The following is a 22,115-nucleotide window of genomic DNA, read 5'->3' as shown; positions in this document are numbered from 1 at the left end:
AGTATAGTATTTATTAATAATTTTGAATAAGCCTTTATTTTGATAGGGAAGATTTTCAGTGAATAATTACTTAAATTTTAGCTTTTTTTCCACAATCCTATAGTACTGCTTTGACTCAGAGAAGTAGTAGCAAATAAATAAATATATTATTGACTTTTATTGTACTTTTATGGCACTTTTTTGACATTGTGGATCTTTGGCCACCTTTAAGCGAAAAGAACAGCGCAAACAAATTTGAACAACATCAGGCTGAGTAAATAACTTTTTGTTTGACCTTTCCCTTTAACAAAAGTGTAAAATTACATGCAATTAGCAGATGTTTTTAATGTATTATTTTGTGCAGACCAAGTTGGAGGTAGCTTGAAGTCGGGTTTGGATAATCTACTACAATTCTTAGAAGGGTTATTCAATGGTTTCTCTGGTTTTGCAGAGAATCCAGAATAATTTGCAGACTGTAATTTGTCTAATTGGGCATAATAATTGATTTTGGTATTACAAGGAATAATGGATGAAAAAAAGATTCAAAATAACATTGAGACAACGCCTGCCAGCAGCCTGCTCCACATTTCAAATTATGCCTGCTGAACATAAGCCAGGTGGCCAATTTATCTATTAAAAGGCTTGATTGTTCCACTATATATTCATTAAAAAGTGCTGACAGCATACAAGAAGCTTTGTCCCGTCACTGAGTACCTCCTAGAAAGAGCTGAATGTGCAGCCACTGCCTGATTTGTTTGTCTTGGCGGAACGTCATATTTTGGGAAGTATCGCTTTGTCATGCGGCAAATGTGCAGTTTTAGGGCATTAATGTAAGATTTGGCAAATGCTTTACCTTTATTACCTTTTAGTAAATTATCCAAGGTGCTTTGCAAGGGGCAAGAACATCGCTTTCTCTGCTTGAAAGACTCAATCAAAATGTGAGTTTTTGAGCTTTTAGATTTGTGTTAGCTTCGAGTTAAAAAACGTCTTTCTCTGCTGGGAAAACAAATGAAAAATTGACGACATCCTGCACTTACAGATTTTTGTCCAATCAAATGCTCTCTAGAAAGAAAAGGCCATTCCCCCTGAAACTGGCCAGCAAGCAGCAAATTTTCATTTGTGGATGTTATGTAAAAGGAAATGCAAATGTATAGTTCCTGTCATTATAATCACTCTGAGACTTCAGGTATTGACAAGTGGTTTATTCAGCAGGAATGGTGAACAATCTGTCAGTATTTTCATATTTCGTACAGAAAGCAATTGAGCACCAGTAATGAAAGCCTCACAATCCAAAAAAAAAAAAAAAAAAAATGCTTTAATGATCAATGCCCAGAATCCTCTAGTATGTGTCATTCCATGCCGTTTCTGTCTCTGGATTTATGTAGACATGTTCTGATGAAAACTATCAAAAACAAGCAAAGTGCCGCAAATCTCCGAAGCAGTCTTAAATCCTACATTCAATTTAAAAGGAAACAGAACCACTTCAAAATAAGCATGATATTTCTGTAACAATATGTTCCTTAATGTGTCTAATTGAAAATTCAAGAAGTTTCTTTAGTGCTGCCCATGATATTAGCTACAAAGCTATAACCAACAAACCAAATCTTTGGTATTTTGTGAGGACCTTTTGCTGGAGGTCTGTTACAATCAGATAACTTGTGCGCATTACATAGATAGTCTTGGTGGCTATTGCATATGATTCTACATTGTTTCTCAATGCTGATAGAGAAGAAATGCACACTTTTACAAACAAATACTTTAAGACACAAATTTAGGATGGTTGCCTTTTTGAAAAAGGCATCCATCTTGTTTAGACGATTTATCTTCGGATGGCTAATGTGCTGTTATTTAAAACATAAATAACCTTTCATTCATTGCACTGGTGTAATTTAAATAATTTTGGTGCAATTTCCCTATTACACCTCCCTAGACATATCAGTAAGTAAAAACACAGGCAGGTGAAAAGAAAACCAACGGTCTTGAATAGGCTTGTACAGTGTTAGCCAAATTACACTGTTGCTAGAACTGCACTGTAACTCTATTATTACTCAAGGGGAGAGAGTCGTTCTCGTCTCTGTATTACACTGAAGACTGTTTCGCCCCATTTCCTTACAAATACTTGGGTTGTAGAATCAGTGCCAGGATGTCCAAATGAATGTCGTGCGCATGAAAAGCTACATTGTGATGGTCAAAATCTTGGTAATGTTGGAGATTTGCAGTTCACAGTACTCTGTCAAGTTATTTGGCATAGGGACATTTATTGTTTCAAAAAATATGAATAATTTAAAAACCGTAGAGAAAACAAAAACAGCAATTAACCATCTCGGGCCACATTTTTCTTTTTTTTCCTCCATGCATTCACAGCTCTCACAAAAATACTTTCGCTCGCTTACACTGTTACCTTATTGAAATAGCTTAAAAATAAAAGAATATTATTACAATGGTGGCCACAAGGCTGTGCAAAAGCGAAGACTTCCAACATTGAGCTTCTCAAGCCGTCACCTATGTTTTCAGCCAACCCCTGCAAGTAACAAACTACAAAATAGCACCATTATACAGTGGGTTGATCTTTTATATGGTTCCGCTATATGATGCCATCACATACGATTATGGTTAGAGAATGCAAAGGTTAATATAGGTTGAATATAGATACAGAGTAAACAGTGTGGGTTGACATGATCCGATGGGTTCAGGAAAGAGGAAAACACCATGCAGAGGGACTGTGAAAACACCCCAGGACCCCTCTGACAGCCACATAAAGTGGTGTGTAGAGGGATAGTTCACCCAAAAAACACAAATTCTGTCATTTATATACTGTCAGTGACAACCTGTATGTTGTTTTTTTTTTTCAGAAACAGAATAACAGATTTGTCTTTATAATGATTTAGTGACCATGTAGAGTGCAACAGCACCCGTCCACTTTTTCAGCGGCGTTGGTTCCGGAAGTATTTTTTCCATTCATTTTTCCCATAGGGATTTCAAAAAAGACTTTGGAACCAAGCAAACCAGCTACGAGGTTAATCATAACTATACAAGGTATTTGAAGATGGGACGAAAATACAAAGGTACAAAACTGTGTACTTAACAGTTGTAGTGAGGGAAAGAACTACAATCCCATGAACAGCATTGCGAACAGCATAATCAAGTGAAAAATGATGGGGGAATATAAAACTATGCATTTGAAAATGTATATGCATATATATATTTAAATATTTTGATAGTGTAGGGAGACTCAATTAAGATCTAAAGAGATCTTTTTGCGTTTCACTTGTTTTCGGCTCTCTGATTGGTGGAGTTTTCTGAACAGCATCATGGGAAATGTAGTTTTTCACCACGAATTCAGCTGTTAAACAAAATAATGCTTTAAAGTTGAAATAATGCAGACGGCTTCAACAGAACAAATGCTATCGATTAACAGCCTCATAGCTCCATCTAGATCCATCTTTAAAGGTTTATAAGTTATTGTTAAAAATCAATTTTCCTATGGAGAAAATGAATTGAGTTTTTACTTCTGGAACCCGACTGTTGCACTCTATAAAGCTCCAAAAAGGACAAAATAAATGTGATAACACAATTCCTGTATTTTTAAGTGTAAAATGCAGAAATCCATGTCAATATTCACTAATCATTCAAAGGTTCAAAGGAAAAAAAAGTGAATTGTGAGAAATTTTAAAATGAGAAATGGTCACATTGTGGGCCATAAAGTCGTATTACGCAAATAAGTTGCAATTGTCTTTTTATTTTATACGAGCAGTAAAAAAAAGTCATATTGGAAGTTAACCCATGAGAGGGTAAAGTAAAATGAGTATAAAGAATGCCATAATTTAATTTTTCGGGGTGAAATATCCCTTTAATACAGCTAGTGAGTTGCATGTCACCAGTCTTATACTATAAAAATGAAAATCTGCAACTTCCTGTTTGATAAAAAAAAAGTAGTAGCTGAACGAGATTATGTTCTTATTGATGTTTATACCTTACAATTGCTAATAAATTGTATGTTTCTGTTGTCTTCCCTTTCCTGTGTGTGCTGATACACTGGTGTAAATGCATGCGGATAACTGTTCGAGTGAATGGCTTTCACCTCCCATTTTCTGAAGAAGGTAAACCATGCAGTTAATTTTTTTTTTTAAAGAAGCAAAGATCCCTCACACACAACTTTAAAAAAAAACAGGTGTTTTGCAGGATGTAGATCATGTTCCATCAATCCTAAATGTGTTCTTTAGAGCACCTCAGCACATCTGCATAAGGCTTTTGTATAATCCCCTTGATCTGGTCTTGCACAATGAATCGAATAAGAAAAGATTGATTTGTATTTTAAACATCATCTTTCTGTGCAGCCGTAGTTCAGTTTTGCAAGGGTTCCATCTGGTGTAAACTGTCTAGACAGCCTTTCTTGTCGACACTTCTTGTCCGTGATCTCACTGCGAAGTCCTCTCTTGGCAGTAACGTTGTGCATAAAGGCAGCACGTTTGCCCGTAAAATCTTTTTTTCAGATAAAATATTGCAACTTTCTTCCACTAGATCCAGATTGTGATAAGAATTCTAAGTAATTCAATGTGTGTGGGGCACCAATAGTCACCTATTACCTCTGTTCCAGTGGTCATCCATCAGAATTCAGTGGAATATGGACCATAAATTGGTGCTGCGAACTAGAGTAGGGCCAATATTTGGGCTCTGACATTTTTTAGCCACTATAAAAAGCTTTCGGCATCCATTAAGTGCAACCATTCACACAAGGAGGATAAACAGTTATCATTTGACTCTTTATAGCAGCTAATTTAGTATTTTCCCCCAGTATGGAATGGTGCAGTGCATGGAAATCATCAGATTTTCTTCACTAAGTTTGTTTGTCTTAACATGGGGCTTAAACACCCGGTATCTTTTTTTTTTCTTTTTTCTTTTTCTTTTACAGTGGAGCACATCTCTGGAAGACCAGTCTTTCTTTCATCCCCTTTTTTCCACTGTCCAACAGTTTCGCTTGTCTCTCTCAGCCGTTCCCCCCGCTGTCCTCTACATGCGATAGTTTCTGCCCCCTGTGTTTCCTCGGCTTGAGTTCTTCTGATGAACCTCCTGAAAATAAGAAAGAGAAAGGCAGTAAATGTTGGTTCAGATGATGAGAAGTAACGCAGAAAGCCGGACCAAGGAGAGCAGAACGGCTGTCGCTGCCCATAACAACACAGCTGTTTGGTGAACGGAGTGTTATTTCATAATGCAGAGGAAATCTACTGTCAAAGCAACACATCAAAGGTTTCACCGCAGCAAGATTAATAAGTGTAATTCATGAAAGCTAAGCTGGGAATGAAACCGCATGCATGGAGGGGAGGAGAAAGGCCAGCGTGAGGGGCCAGACTCTGAACTCAGCGTGCAGACATCTAAGGTGACCTTAGACTCGGCTTCCAGCGCATGACGTATGGGTGCAGAAATATGTCTGCGGAGAGCGTATGCAGGTCTACCACAAAAACCACTTAGGCAGTTCACTTGCTAATGGTTTTCTTTTTCGAGAGGACGACTGAGAGCACTTAAAAGGATGGCCCACATTTGGGCAGCGGGGGTGAGGGAAGAGCTGCGTTTTCCTTAGTATGTATCGCAGCACAATGTACCGGCATTATTCGCTCTGTTCTGAGATGACGTAAAGGGATGGCGCACCAAAAAATACAAATTCTGTCATCATTTACACACCCGTTTCAAGACTCTGACTTTCTTTCTTGAGCGGACCACAAAAAGAGAACATTTTAAAAATGTTGCTCTTTTCCATGAAATTGCAATAAATGGGGACTGAAGCTCTCAAGCTTCAAAAAGAATGAAAAAGTATCATAAAAGTGGTCCATATAACTTGTGTGCTATATATTACAAGTCTTCTGAAGCCACTATAATAGCAAAGTTTAAGTCATTAGTCACGGATCTTTCCTGCCAGTGAGCTAGTAACAGCTGGATAGCTACAACTGGATCATTGAGTCAATGAGTTGAACTTGAGAACTGGACCAGTCTTGCAGAAAGACTGAATTTGATTAAAATCTGAATCAACTCTGCATGATATTTAGAGTGAATGTCAAGATTTTCAGCAAAGAATAGCTTCAATTTTGGTCTGTTTTTCACTCAATGCTATTGTAATGGCTTTAGAAAAACATAAACGTGTGTGCGTGTGGTGTGTGTTTGTTTGTTTGTTTGCTTTAGAGCTCATAAATTCATCTTTTGCACTTGTCTTTTTTTCCAGTACAAACATCTACACATTCTTAAATCAATATACATTTAAGTGAGTTTATGCTTAAAGGGTTAGTTCACCCAAAAAGGAAAATTTTGTCATAATTTACTCATCCTCATGTCGTTCCAAACCCGTAAGACTTTTGTTCATCTTCGGAACACAAATGAAGATCTTTTTGTGATTTAATTTCAGGCTTCTCGCATGTCAAGCGAACATGCTTGAGCTTCCGTTCACCATATCTGATATGTGTGCTGATGAATGTTTATATCTGAATAAAAGCCAAAATTCAATCTGTTCATCATATGCAGCGCTCATGTCTCTTCAGAAAAGTTGCACTAAATCACTCAATTCATATGGATTCATTTTACTTTACTTTTTAAAGCATCAAAGTGTTAGTTGCGTAGCTGTCAGTGGACGGACAGAAAGGTCTCAGATTTTTATCAAAAAGATCTTAATTTGTTGTTCCGAAGATGAATGAAAGTCTTACGAATAGACTTTCGACATAAGGGAGGGGGTGAACTATCCCTCTATCCCAATGGGGATTTTCTTGTGTTGGAAAATATTTCAAAATTAAGTGGACATAAAATGATATCTTATGTTGTTTTGCTTTTCAAGTAAATATATCTTGATTTTAAGAATGTTTAGATAGTATGTGTCTTGCTTTCCAGTACAAATGAGTAACAAAATCATCTTTTGTACAAAATAAGAAAATCTTACAGGTTTAGGACAACATTGGGGCGAGTCTATGACAGAATTTTACAGGTTCAATTTCATAAAATATGAATGCTGTTATAATTCAAGCACTATCATGCACATACGCAGCACTGTTAATAATGTCTCTCTCTCAGACTGAGGGAAGACTTACCTTACAGGAAGAGTGGCTATGTCCAGATATAGGTTTCTGCAGGGGAACATAATCAGTACAGTTATTAACTAATATCAACCAAATTAGTCAGCTAATGTAGCATCAGCATTATATATATACACAGTATATTCATAAATGGTTCCTATCTGTCCCAAGGTTTTACAGAAATATACGCTTGTATCAAACACTCTTTTGACCCCTTTGCTAAGCCCCACCTTAAAAACAATGGTACAATAATGATTCAAATGACAATAACCAAGTGGGCGGAGCTTAGAAAAGGGTCCCTTGTGACATCATCAGCGTGGCTGCACACCTTTGCTGTCCTGGTGATGTCTGTGTGCCGTTGCGCTCGTAGGGATCGTGGAGTTTTGCCAGTTTTCACGGGTGCACAGTACATCTCGAGGCGCCGCAGTTCGCAGCTCTGAAAGCAGCATTCGTCCACAATGCCGCGGTTGTGCGACCGTCTCGAACTAGGCCCATATCCTGTTGGTTTGCCTGTTGGATGCATAGGAATAACATTAATAAATAGCCTTCTGTATGGCGACAACATCTGATACACATACGGAAACCGAAAGCACTCCTGTAAATCTTTCCTGTGCGCTTAATGGCGAGCTCAAAGTCTGTCCTATCTAAGGTATGCTAAATAAACCCTGTCAACATTGAGTTCAAGCCCTTTATCCATTTTATTCTTGGCATGGAACCAGCTCATGAGGAACAACTACGGCCCGCAAGGTCATGCTCCGAAATGCTAAATCTCTAAAACTTTTGGTAGTAACCTGTGGTTAAGAGCCCGGTCACGAGTGCTATAATAGCTCAGTGTAGCAGCCAGACCGTAGCTGTGACTCTTCAGATATATGGACGTGTTAATGACATGAATTTCTTCAGCGTGAAATTTACAGGGTATCGCTTTGCACAGAGCGGACCCTTCTTGGCAAGCCTAGTTAAATGGAGGTCACACTGACCCAAATGTTTAGAACATCACGTTTTGCAGTTTCAAACCTGATATCTTTAAACAAGCCCACTGGTTTGGGAGGCCAAGTTCGGCCCTTGTTGGGGTCAAATCAACCTAAGGAGAAAAATTCCCTGCTCAGCACCACTTTTGAGAATAACAATGTTCCTAGAAGACCAGGATGAACCATGAACTTTCCCCGGTGTGCTTGTTAATGTCGCTGCTGAACTAGGTGATAATTACCCATGTGAAATAACATGAAAATGAAACTGCCTCATGGGTATACATTTTGTGTGCTGCAAATGAGGTCAATGCACTATTATAAAACGTCCTAGACATTGAGGTTGGGCTACTTGCATGTGTAGAATTCAGGATGTGGGTTGTCCGATCCCAATCAACGGATTAATGTTAAAGGTAGCACTCAGACACCTGACTTTCACTATGTCGCCAAATCACGGTGGCTTTAAAACAATATCCCACTCTCCATTTACAAGTCACCACTTACATAGGGCAATATAGCTCTGATAGGCTTTTCCCTGCTACCAAATGAAATAATAATAATAATTTAATATGGCATTTACAAGAAGGAAATGCCTTTCCCTTTCAGAGTTAATAGCTCTTGGCTTGCAGGGCTGCCAGTGCTGACAAAATGCATTAACTTCTGCTTTGCACTTGCTGCACTCTGACAGTGTTGTTTTGGAAAGAGAGGTGCTCTAATTCTGACAAACATGCATCCCTGCAGACTGCATGACTCTTGGGTGCCGAACACTTTGGGGAGATTAGGGGGCGCTGTTACAGTATATTTAAATACGATTAAGTTTTATGTAGGACACTGTTAGTGTTAGAATTGTTTGCACACTCAATTGGGCACTTGATGGCCTTCATGTTTCCGCATTGAAAACAATATGTTCACTGATTTGAGCCTAATTAGATTGAGTCAAATCGAAAAATATCATTATTAGTTTTGTGCCTGTATAGTGTCCAGATTATTTTTGAACACCCAGGCTTTTGACTTGTAAGCCACACGTAAGAGTCTCCTATTGTTTATCATTGACATCTTGAACTAAATATTAGGTCTACATTTTCCACATTTCTATTTGTATGTGCCATATACAACACAGTCAAAGAGACAAACACACACACACACACACACACACACAAAATGAATTATCTTTCTGTAAACCAATCCGTCAGGTTGTCACAAACTAGTAAAATTGTTTTCTAGATGATTTCTCTAGTCCCTTTCTAAAGAAAAACCTCATAAAATTAACATCTGCTGTTTTCCTCACAATAGCTTATATGACCCTTAATGAAATCCATTGAGTGGCGGTCTAACAGGTGCAATAAACAACAAAAGCAGCTCTTATAATGCAGTGTAATCGGTTTTCAGAGATTTGAAATGCTGGATTTTAAGAGGTCAAAGTTGTAATCCTAAAATAAGGTATTATTGTTAGATCAGCCATGATCCAGCGCTGGTCTGCAAGCTTGTTTTCATGTTCTGTTCTTTTTATCTGTATGACGGGCAGATTAGTAAGGGTCTTTTGTGTTTTTCATTTTCCACATAAATTGTCCACAGATTAGGTCATGCATTTATTGAAGATTGTTGCATTGTTGGATAGATTATCTATCGGCTCAGCTGACAGTCTTCTATCCCCTCCCCCAGTAAAACTATCAACCCATTCACAACATCGTGAGAGAGCTGTGAGACCTGTGGAAAGCACATCTCTGTTACGGTGATTAAGATCAATGTGCTGTCTGTTTCGGTGTAAAAGCACAAACGTTTGTGTTCCCACACTTTTGGGTAGACACCTTTGCTTCCAACTAAACAGGCGCATCAGGACGTGTACATTCCAATGAGGAACACCGCTGGAAAGAAACTTTTATGGCCATGCTATGGTTATTGAAGAACAGGGAGTTCTTGGAGCTGCCCCATATGCTGCCTCCATAGTGTCAGGAAGTTTACTGTTCACTGGAGACTATGAAAGCTGCTATAGTCCTGGAAACTACCTCTTTATCAATGGTACCACAAAGAGTTTATAGCAAGATGTAGTTTCCTTCCAATTTTTTTTTCTCCTGGCTCTTTTTGCCACTGTTTACTATACAAAGAGATGTTAGCTCTTGCAGGTATTAAGGATTGAATATGTTTAAAGGTTTTCAACAGCCAATACTTTTTTTGCTGTTTATGTCAAAATGTTTTTCATGGTCAAAATTATTGGCACCCTTGATAAATATGAACAAAGAAGCCTGTAGCCTTTTATTCAATACTTTTTGCAACCTCCTTTTGCTAAGATAACAGCTCTGAGTCTTTTTCTATAAAGCCTGATGAGTTTGGAGTACACCTGACAAGAAATCAGAGACCATTCCTCCATACAGAATCTCTCCAGATCCTTCAGATTCCCAGATCCATGTTGGTGCTTCTTCTCTTCAGTTCACCCCCACTAATTTTCTATCGGGTTCAGGCCTGGGACGGCCTTGTCAGAAGCTTCATTTTGTGCCCAGTGACTAATTTTTGTGTTGATTTTGATGTTTGTTTTGGATCACTGTCCTGATAGAAGATCCAACCACGGCCCATTATAAGATTTCTAGCCACGTATCTGAACAAGATGTCCAGGACCTCCAGCAAAAATCGGCCCACAACATTAAAGATCCAGCAGTATATTTAACAGTGGACATGGGGTACTTTTTAACCCATCTGCTGCATGGAATTGCTGCCAAAAAGCTCTTTTTAGTTTCATCTGACCACAGAACCAGGTCCCATTTCAAGTTCCAGTCGTGGAGTTTTTTATTTTTTGGATGAGCGAGGAGGATTTTTCTTGAAACCCTCCCAAACAACATGTGGTGATGTAGGGGTTGTTTGATTTTTTTCTTTCTGACCTAAAGACTCAACTAATTTCTGCAATTCTCCATCTGTGATCCTTGGAGAGTCTTTGGCCACTCAAACTCTCCTCCCCACTGTGCATTAGGACACACATATACACACATCCTCTTCCAGTTGATTGGGAATTCTTAATTATTGCCCTGATGGTGGAAATGGTGATTTTCTCAACAATCTTTTGAACTATATTCTTTGGTTTGAATCATTGTGATGAATGATTAAGGGAATTTGGCCTTTGTGTTTCCTCATATTTATACTCCTGTGAAGCAAGAAGGACAATTTTCATGTTCCTAGTCACCCTGGTGTAAATAAAGTGGGAATATTAATGGGAATATACTTCAAAATGTAAATACTTCAGAGATATCATACTCATAAGAATGTCTAGGGGTGCCAATAATTGTGGTGCCAATATATTTATTGTATATATTTAAAAGTTTCCCTTTCATAACTTGACTGTTGAATGAAAAATAGCAATTTTGACTTTTCCAAAGGTAATGCAAGATTTAAGCAACATGAAGGTGGAAATATGATCCTTTAAAGGGTACATGACACACAGTTTCTGCCAATCTCATGTTAATCTTGATAGAGTAGTATTGCATCCTTCATATCTCAGAGGAGTCCTTAGTTTTATCATATTTATATATGCTGTACCGATTCTTTCCGAAAACAGTCGAGCTTGTGGAGACGTGCAGCAGGCGGAGCTAAAGAGTTACAAGCACACACACACATAATACAGCATGGCATTATCCCTGGATAACTCGATTTGCTATATGTTCGTGTTGTTTACATTATATGCACGTTCCGATGCCAACAAAACAGACATTTGATGCAGTTTCACTCACTGCCAGCTGTTTCGACTCGTGACCGGGAACAAACAAACACACTTGCAGAAGTCCATTGCTGCTCTGGAAAAACAAACTGCATCCACTGTTTCCTTAACGCTGGGTTATTTGGGAAGCTGAACAAGGTTTTCTTTCCCTCACAACCAAAAACACACTTCTTTGGTGACATTGTTGGTTTTCGTGGTCTAAAAATAAAATGACAGCGCTGCCGGCGGCTTCTGTAACCCGAATCTCGTTGATGGGCACCTTCTTGCTCACGCTCTGGTTGAAGAACGGAAGAAGTGCCCATACAAGGAATTGCACCCTTTATGATGTCATACAGGGCCATACTCAGAAAAAAAACTTTCTGAATCTTGTTCGAATCCTGAAGGAGTGTATTTGTAACAGATATACTCCATCATACGTCCTTCGCGTTTTTTTAAATTTTGGCCATGTTTAACATGAGAATCCAACTCTTTAACAGCGTAAATAAGTCAGAATGCATGAAATAGCATTAGACCCCCTCTTTAAAAGCGTGTTGGACTGACCAAATTTGTGAATGGAAAGGGATAAAATTGCTAATAAATCTCTCATTATGCTATATTACCACCAATATTTTGGTCAACTTGTTTTCTTTCAATAAGGACAGGTTTTGTATTTATTTTTGAAACTGATTGATCATAGGCCTCATTGATCTGAGGATAAAGTCCCTATGAGAAAGAAAGCCTGTAATCCTCAAAATAGTTTGTTTGATATTATGTGAAATTGTGTGTATATGAACGTGTGTATGTGTGTGTGGGCACTGTAGCGTGAGGGTGCATGTATCCACGCATGCATGGGTCCAAGGCCTTTATCTTTGCAAGTAAACATTGTAAATATGTGAACATGAACATGACGAACATGCTCATGAACACTAAATGTTACTCTTATTTTCGATCTCCCCCATTAATTTTTGACCAATATAAGCTCAGATCAATGAGGCCTATTAGTCGATTTCAAAAATAAATACAAAACCCGTCCTAATTGAAAGAAAACAAGTTGACAAAAAGATTGAATCCAATATTTGGTGATAATATAGCATAACAAAATATTTATAAGCTATTTTTTGTCATTTGGGGGGTACAAAAAGTACAAAAATTTATTTGGGAAGTAGTTATACCCTGTGTGAGCAAAGTCAGCAGGTTTTATTCCAATGCGATAACATTAACATTTTCGGGAAAAAGAAAATCCTCTCCGGGTATAAATGACCCGAACAAAACAAGGGTTACGTTTCGTAACTTGTCCATGTGTCTCCACATGTATATGTAGGATGCTAAGCTTTGGTGAGAAGTCATTTGTTTGTGTGTCTTGTCAATCAGACACAGCCAAAGCTTGAATATTGTACCTTGAGGTAAAAAAAAAGCCACCTTCTTCTCATCCGAAAAAGGGCTGGACCTAGAATAGCCAGTGCCCTCTGCAACGTGTTCATGTCCAGTAGAACAACGGGACAGGAGGGGGCAGGGGGCATCTTGATCATCCTGTAATCCCTTATAATCCGGTGCTGCTCTAGGACAAGAGCCAAGCCTGACTGTGTGCTGTTGATGTGTTCTTCTCTCCAGCTGCTTCAAATATAATGAAACCAACAAAACTGAAAAGTAGTCCTATCAGTGATGTTCTTGCAGAACGTCCATTCTGTTTTGCAAACTTTGTTAGTGAATGGAGGTCACCTGCAATCTTTCATCACTGATTTATTTGCAACGCTTAATAGTGTTCCCAGAAAGTAATAGCCATCATTTCACCATCTCAGTTAACTATAGACCCAATTTAGTCCAGCTATGAGAAACCCACTTCTAGCTAAAATAACCTTGAATTTGGTTACATGTCATTTTTGCCCATTGGCCCCTGTCCATCATGGCCTCCTATTCATCCCCATATATATATATACGATTGGCTTCATCAATCTGTCTCCTCTCCACCAATCAGCTGGTGTGTGGTGGGCGTTCTGGCACAATATGGCTGCCGGCGCATCATCCAGGTGGATGCTGCACATTGGTGGTGGTTGAGGAGATCCCCCCCTTTTATATATGTAAAGCGCTTTGAGTGCTAGAAAAGCGCTATATAAATGTAACAAATTATTATTATTTTTGCCAAAATAACTTGCGAGATGCATGATATTCCATCATGTAAGCAAAGTCAACAGTGATTACAAGGTGTTTGGTTTCATTTCTTTGACATGTTCTAGATGACTAGTTTATTTTTGGGCTATGATTAGATGTCTATTAAAACCCACAATTTGCCTAGTCTAGACGTCAGGGCTGTGTTTGTACTGCTTTTAGACATCTTTTGAACGCAAAATTGTTCGCTGGGTTGGAATGATCATTTTTGCATTGAGGGCTCAAGAACACCATCAGTTGTTATTGACCAGACTTTCTAAGCTAAGTTGGTGTTGATCACAATATGTTGTAATTGTGAATATTGGTGGTACAATTTACTTCATAGGCATTTTGTGTTCTGTTTATGAAAAATAACAATAAAGCTGGCCAGAAACGCCACTCATTTAGCGGGTTTATTAATTATTTTCTTCCATTTGCTCAAAAAAGGGCTTTTCACACTTGAAATAGGTAATCCTGGGCCATTCTAAACCCTGGACAGAGTCCTTGGTTATCTTGCTTTATATTTTACACTGCTCATAGTTTACCCGGAGTTAACAATGAATCCTGGGTATTCATAAGGGTATTAGTTCATATTCGTATGTTTCACACTGTACATTCCTAAATGCTAGATTAATGTCCTTATTAGCATATTTGCGGTGCCAGTATCACCAACTGGACAAACGCAGCACGTGACCTGTTTACATAAAGTCTCTAGCATTCCGCATCCTCATATAACACATTGCTGACTGTAATATCAAGTTTTTTTCTGAGTGAACTTTTCGAACCATAAAGGTAATCATGAAACGGTCTTTACTTTACTCCAATTGTCGCGTTTTCCATCGCCGTTTGACATACGCAGAAACACCTGTTTATATAAATCGTGCAGTGTTTCCGTGACTGCCCAAAGCACGTGAATATAAGGCACGTGATTGGTTGTTGGTTGCTAAGCATCTAGATGTGTAACATTCTCTAACAACACTGCACTGTTTCACACTGTACAAGTCTGGCACTGAAATGCGGGGTTAAAACTGCAAAAGCTGTGCTAACCCAGCTCCAAAAGACGTTCCTTTACGTTAAGCGCAGTGTGAAAAGCCCTACTGTGTATTTTACTCCAATCAAAATTTCACAATGTGTTAGTATGAACCTCCCAAAATGACTTGAATGCTGCATAATTTCGAATATTCACATAACTTTGAATAAGGGAATCTTCAGCAGCCATTCACCTGTCATTCTAAGGTGACAAATCATTGGAGAGATTCTTGCAAATGTGTGAGAGGAGACTTGCACCCACTTCTGGACAAATTGTGATTTTACAGCACATACTGAGCCAAAACTTTCCACGTTCCCGGTGTGTTTGTGTCTAGGGAATGCATCATGAGGTACACGCTCAGGTTGTTGGCAGACGCCAACAGACTACACAGTTGAATGACCATGGAGGGAAAGGGCAGCTTTATGTCAGCACAAACACTCCTGGCCACGAAGTGCCCTTTGTAATAAGCAGGATGATGTGCTCCAGCTCTGCCTCACTCGTTCCGGAGTCCCGCTCCTCTCCAATAACCCCTTAGAACCGAAGACAATCTGGGATGAGACCGCTGCTGAGGCATTTCAAAGACATTTCTAGGTCAGGCTAACAGTTGGAAAAACTGACTACACTGTCAGTTTCTTCTTCTTGCGTCTTCCTCTTTTCTGTGTCTTCAAAAGACCACATTTTGTTTCAATAAAACAAAATTCCACCGAGTATTATTTCACTGAATCCAGTTTGTTTATGGGTCCATGTGTTTGAAGCCAGTCCATTAAAAGTAACGTTAATAATATTAATAATGATATCCAGTACAACAAGAGTTAAAAAGTTGGAGTCCACAAGAAATTCCATTAAGTTTTATACTACTAGGTCAAAGTCAAATGATCTGTATAAAATCATCAATTTGCTCTTCATCGAATCTGTCACGCTGATGCAATAAATTCACGGAAAGTTCAGATTAGCATAAGCGTATTTATTTTGGGCTCTGTACTGACAAAACAAACACATGGCCATTGACAGCCATGAGCGATCCAGCCAGCTCCTTTGTGACCACTAAAAGCTCAAATGTTGTTGACTGGAAACTTAAAATGTCAACTCTAACTTGAAGTTCAATCTCGCTTTGCTTTAAGTGAATAAAATGTGTCTCCTTAGAATCAGTGGGTTCTGTCCACTTGTCAAAATAATCACTTCATACGTCATCATCGGTGGCCTGAGACTCTCATACTTCCTCGAGCCATTTGCACATCGTAAATATCTCATCGGGTAATTCAAACAGATAGCGATATATGTGGAAACAGCATAGCTGCACATTGTGATGTAACTGCTCTCCTTTAGTCAGCTGAAATCATAGACAGGGCAATTGATTTTTCAGGAAAACAGGAATAGTCTAAAATAAGAAACATTTTCTGATCCAGTTACTGTGAGTGGACAATGCAAAATACTTGTCCATTTTGAGCTTTCACACTAACTGGCCTTAAGATAGTACACTCAAAAATGAAAGTTCTTGCGTCATGTTGTTTAATGGTATGCAAAAAACCCCAGCTGGCACTTGACTGACCTTCAGTACTGAAATGTGGTTGAAGTAATGTCAGTTATGTGGACAACTATTTAGCATGTAACGTTATTATAACATTTTTTCAATATTGAAATGATGTTTAATGATAAATGTTGCAAAAAGGTTTACAAAATACATATGAATCAACACTGTAACAATGTTGCGATATCAATGTTCAGTTGATTTGAAAAATCGAAACAAAATTCACAGTAATTCAACATTGATTCATGATGTTGATTCACCCTTGAATAAACATTGGAATGATGGCTGGGAAAGTTCTCCTGTGTATCATATCTTGATTAGGCTGAAGATGAGATTTCCTGTTAATAACTTTTTTTTTTGAGCTTGACATACAAATCAAGCTCAAACGCTTTTTTAAAAATTATGTAACACTTTAGTTTAGGGTTCAATTCTCACTATTAGCTAGTTGCTTGCATGCATATTACAATGATATTGGCTATTCATTAGTGCTTATATTGCATGACCTTATTCTCCATCCCTAATCCTACCCAATACCTATTATATAACAACTACCTTACTATTAATACGCAGTAATTAGGAGTTTATTGAGGCAAAAGTTGTAGTTAACAGTTAGTCAATTGTGAGAATTGAACCGTAATCTAAAACCAAAAATTAGAAATGGGTTTTGAATGAATTTGAAGATGCAGTGTGTAATATTTATATTTAGAGTATATTTAGAGAGTAGCTATTGACAGAAATGCAATAAAATATACATAACTATGTTTTCAGTGGTTTATAAAGACCTTACATAATGAACCGTTATGCTTTTATTACCTTAGAATGAGCCATTTCTATCTGCATACACCGCGGGTCCCCTTACAGTGAAGTCGCCATTTTTTGCGCCGCCATGTTTTACAGTAGCCCTAAAAGGACAAACTGCTCTACAGAGCGCTTGCTACTCTCTGCTGTCTCAGACGACATTTTTGTCCTGTGTTGTCCACCGTAGCTTCTCTATGTGCTTCAAAATGGAGGGGTGAATGGTGGGCGGTTACAATTCGCAACCTCATCGCTAGATGCTGCTAAAATTTACACAGTGCACCTTTAAAAGGGGGGAAAATACCTTTAGTGCTATAGCACTAAACAAACTTATAGTAATCTGAATAAATCACCCTGTCAAACACATTGACTAATAAATAATAAAAATTTTATTTAAATGAATTGCATGATCAAGATAGGACAATCCATATGAACAAAGTGTAAACGCAAGACCCATCAAGAACTCTGTCTGCCTACTGCTGAATGGGACAACTCAAGACTCAGCAACTCTCATGGGTTGTGGAAAAAAAAGAGATTTAAGTCTAGGATTCAAAATTGTTTTCTTTGGGTAGTCCACCATACTTAGTTGGAAATAAGATGTGCACTACATTTATTTGCCCTGCCTACTCGTGTCCGCCAAATTCCAGCAACCTCATTTTGGGGGGAAAGCATCTGGCTGATCTTCTTTAAATGTAATACACGAGCATCAGTCAGAGAGTTTTTTTCAGTTGCCTCTTTTGCTATTGCAACTGCTCACCTTACAACAATCTAAAGTGAAGCGGCATTCACATTACATGCATAATTCAGAGTGAACAAGGATATTTAATCATATATTTTTTGAGAAATGATTGGATCGTGAAAAGTGGATGTTACATACCAGAATGCACCTATGCGGATTATGGGAATGTTTGAAACGTGAGGGATTTATGATGTCATATGATTAGGAAAGTCTTTTAGAGGTGGAGCAATATTTACAGTTAATATATTTTAACAAACGCTTATAAACGTTTATATTTAGAATGACATGCACTGATTAATTAGGCTATGTAAACATACATTGACATGTAGTGTACATTTAGGGTATTGTAAACTTCCTATCCAAGCAGAAAGGAGGAAAATTTTTGGAAAATTGGACAGCAAGACATGAAAACTGATGCTTTTCTTATTTATGAGTGGCGCATTAGTGCATGGAGAAAGAGGAAGAGAGGAAGAGAGAGAGAGAGAGAGAGAGAGAGAGGAAGTGAAAGAGCAGCAGTTGATGAATAAATAAAATGTGCACTTACTGAAATAAAAGCCCCGGTCTCCACACACAAACTGCAGCGTGTCTACAAGCTCCGCCCCGCACAGCGTCTCCGGACCCGCCTCCAGTGTCGCGGGAGTCAACGCGAGGACGCACAGCACCAGTGAGAGGGTGTGGGTGCACGAGAGACAGCGCATGGTACACTGCATCCCAGAGAGAGGGGAACCAGAAATACATTAGATCTATGCACTGAAACATAATTGAGGTTATTGTGCATTTGATTAGCCTTTTACGTATTTATAGTTTTTCTTTATTGTTTTAATTGATTTCTTCATTCCTCGTATTACTTATTTTCGCCTATCTATCTATCTATCTATCTATCTATCTATCTATCTATCTATCTATCTATCTATCTATCTATCTATCTATCTATCTATCTATCTATCTATCTATCTATCTATCTATCTATCTATCCATCCATCCATCCATCCATCCATCCATCCATCGATCCATCCATCCAATCCATTTGCACAGATGTTACTATCATTAATGTTTCTAAAATCTGCTGTTGCATATCAAATATCCTGCTTAGACAGGTGCCTGGATATTGAAGATACTAAAAGCATCTTCTACTCACTGCACATAAGAATGACCCCCCAAAAAAAGATTAAATGCAAACAAAAGTTGAACTGATCAATGCACCTGTCTATAGCCTAGGGTACTTTTGCGCGCTTGCTTTTAACTGACTAATGTCTCCCAATCAGATACACAACTCAGTTTCTGTAGTGGCTTTACAAGTCAATGTCCTACCTCTATCCGCGCACAATCTTTGCTAAAAACAGAGCGCGTTATTTCGAGGCACTTCTCCACAAATGCGCGCGGAAATGTCTCCAGCGCGCGCTTTGAAGCGCATAGTTTTCGCCCGTGCCAATAGGATACTGCTACTTGACTCAGTGTCCGCTAAAAGAAGAGCGCTTTTGTAAATCATGCATTTGGAACATGCATAGGTGGAACTGGAAAGCTGCAAAGCCGCCAAACCCAAAGAGGAAGCACTTTACATAATAAAGAGAATATAACGCGCAACCACACAACGCACAAGTATATGCTGCAAAACCTTCTGCCCAAGCCCTTATTCGTGTCGACTCAGCAATATTTACTTTTAAGGGTCGTGATATACAAGTTGGTGACTTGTGCACTGCGCAAATGAACTCCCTGGTGCATCATGATATGACGCATACACATCATGCAATCTGTCGTAAGTCTCAAAAGTTTGCCATAATACAGCTGTCAGATCTTTAATGTGAAATACTTTTTTGCATGCGCAGTCTAATGTCATGCAAATTGCGTAAAGATGCAGATTGGTCATTTATCATGAGTGCAAATTGTCATCCAGTCTATCTAAATGATCTATATTATAGGCTATTGCTTCACTGAGAAATCAATAATGCTTAGTCTAAGCTGCCTATTTGCTTTCAAAGGAAATAGGTTAAGTTACCTTAAAGGCATCACACCAATGCCCCTGGAAGAAATGACCGCTAGACATCCCCTTGGGTCTCCAGCAAAAGCCCAGCAAAAATGAACTTGTTTGAAGTCATTAAAAAGCAAGAAAGAGGATGAGATGCGGGCAATGTCACATCTCAATATTCCGACTTTGTTCCATTGCGCAGGCTCGTTGTGGAGAAGTGAGATTTAGCGAACGGGAGACGGATTTGGAGAGAAAATCCCTCACATTTATCTACATTACAGAGACATTTTCAACAGGAAACAGCTGGGGCAGCATTTGCCTTCTCCTCTTGCTAAGTTACTCATTAAGGATTTTGGGCACACTGTCAAATAACGTCATCTGTTTCTTAGAATAGGCTTGAATTTGGATCTTTCTAGGACTTACTAACAGAACAGAAAAGATTGCATTGCAGAATGAAAACGAAGAGGAGAGTTAGAGAAAGTGGTGAGTTGTTAGAAAGGGACAGAAGTTGAATTTAGAGACACTCCCAGGCGTGTCTTTTTCATCACTACAGTAGACATACATGTCAGTGTATGCATCATGCTATACATTTAAAGAGGTATAGCAACTTTTTAAATTTCACAATTACTACTCAAATATTTTAAAACTAAAAGTTCTTGTTATAGGCTATATTTGATACAATCTAAATCTAAAAGTGGTAATAACAGGATTTTCTCCCATTTGAATCTGATAATCCTAAAAGCGCTCAAGCTCTTTACCGATATTTCCTTCAGACAAACACTAGTTCTTTTCGAAGACTGACTAAGATTGTAAAACTGAAAATCGCTTCTTCATATCCATCAATCCATCAGCTAGATGTCTCAGTGGAAAAAAACTCACTTAATTCATGCAATTTCCCATAAACCGATATGCAAAATCTATTGCTTTATTAAATGTCATTTTATTTTTGCTTCTCAACACAATAATAAATAAGTAATTCGATTGCAATAATAAAAAAAATATGATTAATACATAGAGTTGTATCATTTGTTTTGGGCATTAAACGCAGTTTGCTTTCTGTTCAACGCAAAGTAATGCCAAATGATCCCATAAAGGAGCCTAAAGTAATATCAGTTCAAACCGATTATCGGTCTCTATACTCTGCGTATTGCGAGTATATTGTGCCTATTGTAGTCTATAGAGGCCTATATGTTTACTATGCACACAGTACATTGTGCATTGTGCATATTCTGGACTGATATGTCACTACACCCCTGCATTATTTTTGGAATATGCACCCAAGACTTTCATTTATCACTGCGGTGATGTGACAATAAAATGATCTGATTTGATTTCGAAACTGAACCACATTATCCACACTCATCAGCGCATACATGTGTAAAACACTGCAATAACATAATCCGTGGAAAAGGGGTTGTCGAGTATTTATTTGATATAATTCCTGTCTAGATGATTGATGCTTAGTCTGGCTTCTTGGGTAAGTTTTGTCAAAGTACGGTCTGGCTGACCTCAGAGGAATGAGCTCTCTCATTGCTTCGATGAACAGACAGTGCTTTCACTGAGACTTTGGAGAAGATTTCTCTCCACTAATACCATCTCGTAGTTTGCTCGATGAGCCAATAGGAGTGCTTACATAGTACAGTCTCTCTCACACACTTACAGAAATGTGGTTAGGAGGGACACAGTAGTCAATGTGGAGGGACATGTTAATAAATGGCCAGTATTACTGATTCTGGAAGTTTTTTGAAACCACCCAACAACCTCCTGCTGTGTGTGGTCAGTGTTCACTGGGCAAAGGAGTTAGACTGGCACAGACATGTCTGTGATGTTTTTCTCTTGCTGCGTTCATCAAAGAACAATGCTCACTGAAGGCTTTGTTTAGTGGTTAGCGATATCGTCGAATGAGCATTGCTATAATATGGCGCATGAAGAGTTGATCTGACCCTTGCAGCCTGAAGAAAAGAAAATCAAGGTAGAGTTAACCACGGGATGTGGCATACAATTAAATTACATTTTCACTGTAAACATAGCCAATTGTTCAGAAAATAAAAAAAGACACTGTAACAAAATAGGAAACGTGTTTAATCAATCCTTACGTAATGCCACTTAAAGGGATAGTTCACCCAAAAATGAAAATTACCCCATGAGTTACACTTTCTTCTTTCAGACGAATACAATCGGAGTTCTATTAAATAATGCCCTGGCTCTTCCAAGCTTTTTAATCGCAGTGAGGA

At 38.4% G+C, this 22,115-nt stretch overlaps 1 protein-coding gene across 1 annotated transcript; it reads right to left on the bottom strand.

The window, feature by feature from the left end:
• Nucleotides 1-2,535: 2,535 nt before the first annotated feature.
• Nucleotides 2,536-20,226, bottom strand: igf1 (insulin-like growth factor 1). The gene is made up of 5 exons (XM_079817635.1): nucleotides 19,912-20,226; nucleotides 18,460-18,619; nucleotides 7,360-7,541; nucleotides 7,047-7,082; nucleotides 2,536-5,049 (listed from the first exon to the last, which is right to left on the bottom strand). The coding sequence occupies exons 1-5, from the start codon at nucleotides 19,957-19,959 to the stop codon at nucleotides 4,990-4,992; spliced, it is 486 nt and encodes a 161-aa protein (XP_079673761.1). The 5' UTR covers nucleotides 19,960-20,226; the 3' UTR covers nucleotides 2,536-4,989.
• Nucleotides 20,227-22,115: the final 1,889 nt, after the last annotated feature.

This window comes from Gobio gobio, assembly GCF_949357685.1.
Source record: "Gobio gobio genome assembly, chromosome: 5".
NCBI classification, from domain to species: domain Eukaryota; kingdom Metazoa; phylum Chordata; class Actinopteri; order Cypriniformes; family Gobionidae; genus Gobio; species Gobio gobio.
This window is presented reverse-complemented; position numbering and strand designations above follow the sequence as displayed.

Bases quoted from the DNA above. Each gene is read 5' to 3' on its own strand.
- igf1 (XM_079817635.1), bottom strand. From the start codon at position 19,959: ATGTCTAGCGGTCATTTCTTCCAGGGGCATTGGTGTGATGCCTTTAAG. The intron at 7,083-7,359 runs GTGTGCAGCCAC...GTTCCCCTGCAG, and splicing joins ACATCACCAGGACAGCAAAG to AAACCTATATCTGGACATAG. The intron at 5,050-7,046 runs GTAAGTCTTCCC...TCTTATTTTCAG, and splicing joins ATAGCCACTCTTCCTGTAAG to GAGGTTCATCAGAAGAACTC.